General features: G+C 45.1%; 1 protein-coding gene across 1 annotated transcript in view; it reads right to left on the bottom strand.

Annotated features, from left to right (window-relative positions):
- Window positions 1-12506, bottom strand: part of VPS53 (VPS53 subunit of GARP complex) — a 947455-nt gene that overhangs the window by 742579 nt on the left and 192370 nt on the right. The window contains exon 4 of the mRNA XM_086954994.1: window positions 7463-7529. Within this exon, the coding sequence (XP_086811120.1) occupies window positions 7463-7529 (67 nt within the window). The remainder of the gene's footprint in view (window positions 1-7462; window positions 7530-12506) is intronic.

Below are 12506 nucleotides of genomic sequence, written 5' to 3' on the forward strand. Positions count from 1 at the left end.
GTTCCTTGTCCCAGACCACAATAGAGCCGCCTTGGTCGGCCTGTTTTATGATGACCGAAGTGTCCTTTTTCAAATTATTTAATGCCTTTGATTCTGCTGTAGACATATTATGTTTAATCCATTTCCTTTTTGATTCCATATTAGTCACTGCAGATAATATAGTTCTTTCAAATGTTATTACTTCTTTTGGTATCTTGCTAGTGGGAGGGCAAAAGGTTGGTTTATTGCGTAATCCCGTTGTTTCATTTGGTGTATGATACATATTTATTGGAAAAAAAGGCTTTTAACCTTACTTTACGGCAAAATTTGATTACTTCGGTCTTTAATTTGACAAAATCGGTCTGTTTAGTAGGAACAAATGTGAGCCCTTTTCTTAGTACTTTTTCTTCTTCGGTTGTTAGAATGTTATTGGACAGATTGAAGATTGGGGAGGGGATCAGTTCTTGTAATTCTGTTGTCTTGTCGACATCTCCCATGGCTGGTTGAATCTTATTTTTCCACAGGGTTTCGTTTGGCCTCTGCCCGAAAACCCGCGGAAAAATAAGATGCTAATGCACGTGGACAGGATGAGTTTAACACTTTTGATAGACGGAACCAATATCAAATGTCTGACTATGTGCCATCTGATTTTCAAGATTCTACTTATGCATAGGATTGCCTAGGATGGGGTAAGGAATCAGTTGAAGTTCCAGTAGATCAGAGGGGTCCCTATGTTACAGCACATGTTTTGGGTTCTACTGATCAGTTTCTGGTTGATACAGGAGCTACTCGTAGAGCCTTATCTAAACAATTGGTTCCAAGGGCTCCCCTGTCTGGCTCAACGATTACATCGATAGGGTTTGATGGAACGCCTTCAGTCTCAGTCAAAGGAGCATCACGATTGTATATTCCTTGCTGAGGAACAGACAAAGGGTCACATCGATTTGCAAGATACGCCCCTTCCAGATGTAGATGGGGAACTGTGGGTTGATGGGTCCTGTTTGAAGTTGCCAGATGGTACGACCTCAGCTGCATATGCAATTACGACACTTCAGACAGTAGTGGAAACAGCTCGCATACCACAGAACTTAGGACTGACTTGCGTGTCAACATCTATACAGACAGCCGCTATGCTTTTGGAGTGGCCCATGATTTTGGCCTGCTTTGGAAGGAAAGAGGCTTTCTTACATCCCACGGGATGCAGATACTGCATGGAGAATTGGCGCATAACCTTTTGACTGCACTGACATATCCGAAGAAGATAGCGATTGTGAAATGTAGTGCACACAAGAAAGTGACTGATAAGATCGGGCAAGGTAATGCCTTTGCAGATCGCGTAGCTAGTGAGACTGCAATGCAACGAAGTACTACTTCTATGTATGTAGTGAAGTCTCAAGCTGAACGATGGTATGATGCTAGACCGGCAGTGTTACATGTACAGAGATCTGCTTCTGTAGCAGAACTTGAGCAATGGGCTAAAGAAGGAATATTGGACGATGAGGGTTGTTGGCGCAACAAAGACATGGATAAATGGAAATTGCCTGCAGTCTATTTACCACATATGGTTCAAATGGCACATGGGCTGCCACATGTTGGAGCTCTAGCAATAACTAAATTGCTTACGCAAGTTTGGGAGCATCCTGAAATTGCCAGCACAGCTAAAAGAGTAGTACAGTCCTGTGTGATCTGTTGGCAGTATAATCCTGGTAAAGGGACACGGACTCCTACAGGAGGTTTTGCTACACCAACCGCACCTTTTGAAGTTTTGCAGATGTATTACATCCAACTTGAACGCTGCAATAATCTGAAATACGTCCTAGTGGTTGTATGTGCCTTCAGTAAATGGATAGAGGCATACCCTACAAAGGATAATACTGCTCTCACCACAGCGAAGGTGCTTCTTTTATTGGTCAAGTTGTTGAGCATGTCCTGAATGGATTAGGGATCAAGCAGAAATTCCATGCAGTCTTCCACCCGCAATCAGCAGGATTAGTGGAGAGGTACAACACTACTTTGAAATTGAAGCTGGCGAAAATACTGGCTTCCCCTTCTTTGAAGTGGACAGATGCACTACCCTTGGCATTGTGGTCCATAAGATCAGTGCCACATTCATGATCTGGCCTTACCCTATATGAAGGGGTCTTTGGGAGACCAATGAACATTTGGGGAGTTCCTAAGCCACGCCCCATACATGATGTTCCATGTGTTCTGATGAATGATTTTTTGACGCAGTTAACAGAGTTTGATCTCTATTCAGCAACAGGTTTGAGAAGCTCTTCCTGACAGATCTACAGGTAAGGCCCATGAACTCCATCCTGGCGACCACGTGATGGTCAAGGTCTTCGACAGATCGAACAGTTTGGAACCGAGGTGGCAAGGACCAGAGCAGGTGCTCCTAGCAACAAGGACAGCAGTTCGAGTGACGAACAATAAGAACTGGGTCAATAGCACACACTGCAAACGTGTGTCGCCTGCCTTGGTGGAACCTGCTTTGTTGACCGACCATCGAGAGATTCTGGAGACTGAGAAAGGTCAAGCTATCTCACCTGACGAATTTGCGGAAGTCTTCCCGGACCACATGATTGCTGGAGAATCCAGATATCATCTGAGACCAAGGAAAGAATCTGCTTTGCCGAAAAAGACTGGTTGAGCTACCGCCCTGGGTTAGTGAAACAGAACGCGATGTGGCAAGGGGGCGGGGATCTGTCCTGCGTAGTGTAGTGACACCTGTCTTGGCCCGCAGTGAAGAAATCAGCGGCTGCCCAGGGATAAGAGCTCCAACGATTGTTTCAACGAGTTTGCAGAAAGATCGATTATTGCTGTTGCTAAAATGCATAACAAAAGAATAGTTTGTGCTGTAGGGTTTGTTGGTGCTATGGTGGCTATGGCAGCAATTACGTGGTACATTGAGAAGGTGGCCCCTGCTCGACAGCTTTTTGTTGCCACTACTCCGGTACCAGTGGAACACCACTACTTTACACTTCCCTACCATGAGCAGAAGCATCGACAATACTACCTCAATAATACCTTCATCCAGATGTTGCATCATACACATAATGCCACGAATACCACCAACTGTTGGGTGTGTAGGAAGATACCTGCTCACCAGAAAAAGGGAGGAACACCTTTTATTCCTCTGCCGTTTTCCCATAATGGTTCATGTCAAGCTTGATATGCACTTTTGTTTGCTTCTGGAAAGCCTTCAGTAGTTGGGATTAACTTTCGTCTGAATAAAGTATGCTATCAAGATACAGTTGGTTATCCTCAAGCTAAAGGGACTAATGAGAATGGGAAGAGTATCAACCTGACAATATTTCGACACTATGTATTTACAAACATGAGAAATATTAAGACCAATGGACCTTTTGTAATTTCTGTGACCAGAGCTAAAGCAGATTTGTGTATAAGTAGTGTTGGGAGAATTCAAGTGGGACGGAGTGAATGTATTTTGACACTAACTATTGAAGGTGCTAATAACAGCAGTTTTACAGCCTCACACAATACTTATTTCGTGTGCGGAAATAAGGGATACGATCAACTACCTGTTGGGTGGTCAGGGATCTGCTATTTGTCCTTTCTGTTGCCTCCTGTGTTTTTGGCACCTGCGTCATATCACCTCGACTTCAAATTGTACAATGACACTTCCAAGAACAGAAATAATAGGACAATAAGTACTGATGAAGTGGATCAAACCGACACTGCTCTACAACAATATGTCGATTTTAACTTAGGATTGTTCTTCTTTGTGGGTCATGCATTGAATAGCAGAAAGATAAGGTGATTGACTCGTGTTGTGGAAGCTGTCACCAATCAAACAGCTATGGCACTTGGGAACATTACAGAGGAACTGCAAATTGCAAGGATTGTAGCACTCCAAAACAGAATGGTGCTTGATGTGATTTTGGCTGATCGAGGTGGTGCATGTCGCATCATCGGTAGCAGTTGCTGCGTATTTATAGCAGATCACTCACCTTCAGTATACGACGCAATAAAAAAAACTGCATAAGATTGCTGCAGAGATTCACCCAGAGACTGGTACATGGACTTTTTCGACCTGGTTGTGGACACTATTTGCTACTTAGGGCTAGAAATTACTGACTATTTTATGTATACTGTTGGCGATATTATTCACATGCTGTACTTATATACAATGTGGTCCTATGCTTTGCTCCATGTGCATCACTGTTTGTACACCTGCCAAGAGAAATATTGTAGAAATAAAAGAACAACAAATGCTAAATAAAGAGATCATTGAGATTATGAGCATCAGTGTACAGGATGCATATCTAGATTACCCCAGATGAACGACTGTCTTCAGATAATGCTAAAAGGGTCGTCTGTTGTAATTGGCAGCAATTAGGTTAGCATTAGCAGAAGCCATCCTGTATTTAGAGACTATCTTGTCCATTTTGTGGAATCCATTTTGTATTTCTGTCAGCCATTTTGTTTGCCATGTGTTACCATGTGCTCGCCATGTGCTCTGTCCTACCTTCCTGTTAACTGCTCTTGAAATCTGCCTAGAGACGAGATATATTTAGCCTTTTCTGCTTCGCACATGCTTAGTTGAGCTTGCAACTGTCCTTGCAGCTGTCCCCAGTCTGTAACTGTCAGGATGTGTTCACCAGAATTAGCAACTGTTAGCTCCTCCCACTTGTTGACTGTGCATTTTCTGTATGACCTTATATGTACCTAAAGCCAGCAGTTTGTACTTGTATCTCCTTCATTTGAGCCCCTGTGTGGGTATAAAAGGACCAAGCTCCTTCCATTCAGTGTGCTACTTCATACATTACCGAAGGGTGTTGTGTGAATGTAGTTCCACCTCATGAGGTTTAATAAACTCAGTATTTTCTATTCCAGTTTCTGTGCCAACTTCTATTCTATGGTCTGAGGGCTCTGTGCAGAGATGGGAGAACCCCTAGCACTGGTGGCCTTGCTGAGGGCCACTACTACAATGTGGGTGCGCAATCTCTTCAGGCACATGAAGATATATGTGTACGGAGATGTACGTGCGGTCGCCATGGTAGAGGTGTCTGTGTCAAGTGTGGTTACGGTACCTCCATCAGTGTACAAGGAGGGGAGGGGCATGGGTGGGTGGAGGGGAGGGGCATGGGTGGGTGGAAGGGTGGGTAGAGCAGGCGTTCTTAAGTAGTACAACAGATCCCCTCTATCGATCAAGCAATGAAGGCAACAACATTTTGGAACAATCCAAAGAAACCTCAGTAAACTAACCTCAGTAAACTAGGTATATTCACATTGGCTGAATTAGAATCGGCATGACTTTCTAAAAGATAGGACACACTACAATACAATACAGTGTATAGGATACTCAGGCTGTCCGTTGATCAGGTGCCGTCCTACTATTCCTGGGGCAGCATGTCCAACTGTAAGGGGGGTGTCATCAACCGGAGCCATCAATTCCAGGCCCTCTACGCTCCCTGTTCAGGCTCTGTTGTAGGCTTCAGGGGTGAGCGAGATTGGTCTCTCTGCGGGTGGAGCGCAAAAGTGGCCACCATGTTAAGCGCGGAGGCTCTGTCTGCATGAGTGTGTGTTTGTCTGTCCTGATCCTTGCCAGGATGCCAGTTTCCACTACAGGTCCATCTGTTGCTCTCTGGCGACTGGGAGGGTCCATGCGGTTGTGAAAGTTCAGAGTCACCTGGGTGGATGTCCATGCCCTGGTGTGCTACATTTCCCAGGAACTGGCGTAGGTCCTCTGGGTCGTAAAAGTCCCTGGAGTTGCCATCCTTAGAACCTCACAGGTTCAAAGAGGCCATATTTAAAGTTCAGTTGTCGAAGCCAGGGTCTAAGGGAAAGGAAGTCCTTGCGGCGCTCATTCGTCTCTAGACCATGGGGGCGTACTGCAGCCAGGTTTTGCCTCGTCTGATCATGGCATAGAAAAAAGAAAATGAGCGGGCGTGACTCCTTAAGTGGAGGGCCTGTTGAATTTCTAGAGGGGGGGGGTCAAAGGTAGTCCCGATGAGCTACGGAAGGGTATTTTTCAGGAAGGTACCAGCATTGGGGCCCTCAATGGACTCCGGGAATCCAAAAAATTGATATTTTTCCTCCGGCTACGGTGCTCCAATTCGACAATCTTGCTCCAGAGGAAAATAATTTCCTGATCCCTGTCGTGTACTGCGTTCAATTGGTCCTCTACCACCATCAGCCTCTGATCCAGCACCTCAGTTCGGGTATGGAAACCAGCTTGCTCCAACCATATTGATTTGGCTTCTTACGGCAGCTTGGAGATGTTGGAGTCCATTCCCTCCAGTCTGCGATTACTGTGGAGATTTCTGAAGTATGCGGTCCATGGTGGCTCCTGCTGCAGGGGTCACTGAGGCTGCTGGGGGGGCCGCTCGTCGAGGGATCACCGGTCTTCGTGGCCATGGTGACGGTTCTTTGAGCACCTCTGTGAATAGGAGCTGCCTGGAGGTCTTGCTACAGGTTTTTGCGGTGGACATTCGCGCCGCGTTGCTTTGCTGGTCCTGACACGACCTGAGAGGATGGAGGGGTCCGCTGCAGTGCTTTGGTGTACACTAGGAGGTCCTGGTGGTTGAGGTAGTCCGTATTGCACCCTCTGCAACCCCGTAGTTGTGAGGGGGTCAGAGCAATGCGCTACTGACACGATGGGCCCCCGGCCAGAGAATGGGGGGTGGGTGACTTCTACTGTGCCCAGGCGCCCGTCTCAGTGAACTCAGGTCGCTCAGAGATGTACTTATGCCAGAAATGAGGCAAAGGACTGTGACATCCCAGCAAGGGCAGATATTGAGGTGGCCAATCTGAATGTCCATTCAAGTTCGAGGTCTCTGGGAAATCTCTAGACCCTTCCCTTCCTGCCTCCGTTATTCCGCTCCACCCGCTGGCCCCTATCGTGTCACTTGGGCCATGGTACAGTGTTATGCTCCTGCATATGAAGGAGGCCATCATCCACTGCTTCTGTGCTGCATCAGCTCCCCGCTGGAAGGGTCCCCCCTGCATCCGAGGCAGCTAGGGGCCCGGGGTCTTTAGCGCCCCTATTCGAGCTGTCTGCGGTGGGGCTCTGGGCGGGTGGATGTCACTTACTCTCCGCGCCAAGAGAGCAATCCTCAAGGCGTAACAGCGCTCAGGGAGTAGGCTCGGCCCAGCGGGCCCTCAGGCCTATTGTGAAGGGCGAGGTCGAGCCAACCTACGCAAGGCCAAGGCTGTTGCTTTGTCGGAAATGTACATGGCATGACACAGAGGGCAAAACATGCATGGTACAGAGTTAGGGATTTTGCAAATGATCCCTGGATTCTAGCAGTAGAGGACATGTAAGTTTGAGACTAAGACGTCCTTTTATAGAAGGCCTACAAATGTTTACAGTGAGGTAATTGAAAACACATGATACATACACACAGATGTTGCATTTCCACTATTTAGCTTGACATTTACAAACGTTTAAATGAAAAATTAATCAGAACATAAATAATACATTCTGTAATAAAGGGACTTCTCTCTCACGCACACATACCTGTCGCCCATCCTGTCCCACGTTAGTCTGACCTCTCACCACCGTTCGAATATTGTCATCTAGCCGCCTGCACAGTAAACAAAAAAACCTTAAATGTTATTTATCCAGTATAAATAGACCCGGCTATTTATTTCAATTAATTTACTTCACCCAGCTGATTCTAACCGAAAGAGTCTGAAAAGAGATGACCACCGGTGTACAACGCATGAAACAAAACCCTGAGGTTCAAACAATTTTGAGTACTGTAGATGTACCAAAGAGATATCAAAAAAGTAAGTCTGTACATATACAATGAACAGCATGAAAAAAGTGCATAGCACTTTGAGAGTTTAGAAATAGGCTGGTGGGTTAATCCTGTGGCTCCCCGACCACCTCATTTATCAAACTCCCTTACTTTCTCTGGTACAAATTGCAAGTGTTTTAAGACCACAGTCGAATCAAGAAAAATTACACAACTAAAAGGGAAGTAGGACTAAAGGGGTGATTAAGATAGCGGGCGGATTGCCACCGCCGGCCCGGTGATGCTGATCCGCCCGCCATCGCAACCAGCCATATTATAATGCCAGGGGTAACGCGGCGGACGCAAAGTGCGTCTGCCGCTTTTTCGTCGGTCAGCAATCGTTCCGATTGCCGGCCGGGAGGACTTGGGCCACAATATGGTGGCGGTGCCTAGCGGGCACCGCCATCCAAATTAGTATGTGTGGCTTTTAAGGCCGTTCCATGGCGGCAAAGGCTGGCGGGGAAATGCTTTGGGGGCCCGTTGTGGGCCCCCGGGGGATTTGGGGCACAGCACTTAGGTACCCCCCTACATTGCCATGCACAAGGTGGCAGGCACCGCACGGTGCCTGCGGTGCCTACCATGTTGTGCATGGCAATGCACAACATGGCACTCTGGCATTGCGGCTGGTGCTGCTTACTGCAGCACCCGCCGCAATGTAAAAAATGCGGAATGCGACCTCCAGGGTGGTGGTCGCATCTTAACTCTCGGTACAGGACTGCCGCACGTCTGGCGGCCAGTCCCAGTACCGCTAGGGTGGCATCCTAATAACCTCTTAAGACTCCAATCTGAGTTGGTCAGAAACAAGTGAGGTATTTTTCCCATCAAGTAAGTTGCCCCCAGTGAAGTATTTGCAGGGTGCAGAATACACGTCCTACTCCAATGTTTTCACTTCTAAAAAAAGGCATAACATTGAAAACACTATTTAATACAACAAAATCTGAATTGTTGGGATTCCCTCCCCCTCCCACTCCCCAATACATTTCAGAAGATTCATCCTGCTAAAGGCACAGCTCAGAATTCCAATCCCCCAGCAAACCGCAGTGGTCAGAGATCTAAATGTAACATTCAATCATTAATGAGGGACTTTGAATACAGAAGGGCTTACAGAATCCAACTTTCACTTACTTACCTGTCCCAGCCCATCCATTTATACATATAAAAAGATTCACAATTAGTAATTACGTACATTAGGAGGTGATAACAGATGGTATACCAATCTAGTCAAAGATTTTCTTTTTAGCCTGGCCTGAGAGAACTGAGATTCGGCACTGTAAGTACAATTCAAAGCAGATGTTTACAGAGGGTAATGTTCACAGTGGGCTTAAGAAGTAGCCCAGGTGGCCGCTTGCACCAGGACCATGAATTCGAATGCAGTCATAATACAGCTGAGACACTGTATGTGGGGAAGGAATCACATGGGTAGGAATTAAGATGCAAAGGCTTTCTTCCTCACTGGTCTTCAGATTCTTCTTGAATGCAGCGACATTTTGTTGAATTCCCCATGATGTTGAAAGTGTTAAATATTTGGGGGCGGTAATGCATTTTCAACTGTGATTAGTTTGGCTGCCAGTGTGATGACCCCTGTGCAAGGGCATGGCTGGATCTTACAGTTCTCAACTGAAGAGCAACTGTTACACCGGGGTGTAGAGACCACTTGTGAACAGTTGAAATGTTGCCTACTCAGTTTCTCCATATCCTGCTGTGTTAGTCTATTAGATGAGAAGCGGTTAGGCAGCAATCATTCTTCATTGTTTAGGATTAGAGCTCAAAGTTAGAAGGCATACAATCTTCAAGTGAGTGTCACTGTGCAGGGGATATCACAGGACGATGGCCTTTAAATACATCTAAATGGGCTACTTGTAATGCTAAACATTGTGTGCACTAGATCTCTAAAGATGCATTCCATCTCAGTGTGGGAAGAATTCTCATGGCACAAACCCTCAATTAAATGGCCTTGACCAGAGAATCTGGGAGAAATTAAATGCAGATTGGGTGCTGTTCTAAAAACAGACTTTCATTCAGAGCCCAAATGTTCTTTGTGAAAGGAATCTCTACCTACCATGGGTGCAAACCTCAAATAGCAAAGGAAGTAAGTGCTCCTTCCATGTTTGCCCAACGTCTAGGAAACACTTGAGAAAATATGTGGCACAGGAGTGTGCAGACACTCCAGCAGTTAAAAAAGTGAACCTGAAGTTCTGAGATGAAGGAACTCTTATCAGTCAATTCTAATGGGTGGGAAATGTGTGACTACCTTTGCTGATCAAATAACCGCCCTGCCTTAATGACTTTAGTCACAAATACTTTCCATACTCTCTGAACGTAGTAGCACTTTTATTCCCACTGACTGAAGAAGTTTTGCAAATCACTGGAATGGAGACTTTTCCACTTTGATTGTGAACACTATCACCCTTACATGATGGGGCTTCCAGCCCACCAATGTTAGAGAGTCTGTCTGCAAAAGTTAGGCGTCAGAATTTACTAACACATTGGGAGGAACGACCAGAAAAATAAATTAAAAACACATCCAACTACTGATTGCAATTAAAGAAACTGGGCCTTTGGGTGCAATGGACGTATGTATGAAGATAAGCTGATATGTTACAGAAATGTATGGTGCCTGAAACCTGAAAGACATGCCCTAACCAGTACAACAAATCTGAAAACGAAAGGTGCAAAGGAGAATACTTGTTGGGGTACTGAGTGTCCTTCCAAGAATCACAATCAAGGAACCTTCATCTGCACTCTGTTTCAGCTACTCAGGTATGTATGTTGCCAGAAGGGACGTCGAGCAACTGCTGGTCTTTCAAGGGCAAAATACTTCATTATTTTAAGATTTTAATTAATAAAATCACAAAATAAATTGATACTTGATGGGTAAATATCAGATTTATATCCTACATATTCCACTTTGATCCGAAAACATAAGCTATGGCTCTCAGAAGCTGCAGCTTTACTCACTGAGCTAGCTCACTGGTGAGCTTGTACAGAGGATGCACTCAAAATAAGATAAGCTATGTCTGTACTATTACCATATTTTACGTAACATCGTCAGTTATTATAACATCTGTAATGCGTGAATGGTTTGTGCGGAGTCGTGGAGCGAGTGCTGACCCAGGTAGAACTTATTTCCCAAGGAGTATGTGATGACCTGTCTCTGTGTGGTGGTCTGGTTCCATGCTAGAACTTAGAGCTTGGAACCACCTGTCACCAGTGTTCATCTAATATGTAAGTTCCATATTTGTCAGTTGTTAGCTGACTGTTGGTTGGGGCTGAATAAATGTTACTTGTTAACCTTATCCTGGATGAACTCTACTTTATTACACTGGCGACGTTTGAGGAGGAATCTACATGTGCAAGTCTGCCTCAACAACAGGTGTATAGCTAAAGGAAAAGAGGAAAACTCACTTGGCTGCTGTGTGGAAGAAGGAAGGTCAAACGAAATCTTCCAGGAATAGGTGTGGCACAGCGAAGGAAACGCGGTAAAAAATTAAAAAAAAGAAGAAAACGCGGCGAAATTCGGCAACGGTAGACAATTTCTATGGTTTATGAAGCAAAATATGTAAAAAACGGAGTTTGTACGTGACGTCGATTTTCGAGGGTAAATTTCCAAACAAAAAAGACTATTTGTTGGAAGAAAGTTGGCTGACATCTTTGAATGGGAAAAGGTTTTGAAAAAGAAAAAAACAAGCGAGATTGGCCAAAGAAAGAGGTACAATTGTTGCGTGGCGGCCATTTTGAGTCGGTCTAAAAAAACAAGCTCGATCAACCAAAAAAGAAGTGCAAATGTTTCGTGACGGCCATTTTGAGTTGGTTTTTTAAAAAAAACAAGCTCAATCTACTTAAGAAAGAAGATCGAATGTATTTGAAGAAATAGTGGCAGCCATCATGAGAGAATTTTTTTTTTTTTCTGTTAATTCGAGAGAGAGAGGACAGCAGGAAAAGCGGTAGTTCGGCGTCTGGCATAGTCTAAATTCGAAATTGACTGGTAAAAGGAGGACAGAAAGGCGTGTTGGGCACAAGAAAGAAGGAAAAAGTCGACTTAAAAGGAGTGAAAAAACGGAAGGAGGAGTGAAGTCGGAGGAGTTTGTTGAACAGAGAAAAGCACACTAACTGGAAGAGGTGGCAAGAAGTGCTTGAAAGGAGAGTCAGGCTCAACTCGTGAAAACTGGACAGGAAACTTGGAGCCTGTTAACGGTGATGAGCACACCTTTTGGGAGAAGAGAGGAAGTACATTGATGTTTAAGGGTATAAAGGGGAATAAGGTTAAAGTGTGTTAAGGTGAAAATTTAGTATAAGGGTAGCAAAATGCAGGATGTAACTGCGCCTCCTTCCTTTCTGATGGAACCAGGGGAGCCACTGATTAGGTGGAAAAAATGGAACAAAATATTTGAGAACTACGCGAGGGTGTGTGGTGCGAGTTTGAGTGGAGAAAGACAGCATGCCTTATTAATGCATTGTTTGGGTGGTGAAGGCCAGGAGGTTTTGGAGACTCTTCCACTTATTCCACAAGCAGATCAAAGGGGGTTGAATGAGTTTGAAATATGTGTTAGGCAGTTGGATTTGCATTACCTTCCTAAAGTAAGTACCATCATGGAAAGGTACTATTTCGGGTTACGAGAGCAAGGTAAGGAAGAGAGTGTTGAGGAGTACATTATTGCACTAAGAAAGCTGGCATCAAGTTGTAAGTTTGGGGGTTTGGTGGAAGAGAGAATAAGGGATCAATTCGTTTTGAGATGTGTGAGCGATAAATAAGGGAGCAGTTGT

The sequence above is a fragment of the Lissotriton vulgaris genome, chromosome 2_1, assembly GCF_964263255.1.
Source record: "Lissotriton vulgaris chromosome 2_1, aLisVul1.2, whole genome shotgun sequence".
Lineage (NCBI taxonomy): Eukaryota > Metazoa > Chordata > Amphibia > Caudata > Salamandridae > Lissotriton > Lissotriton vulgaris.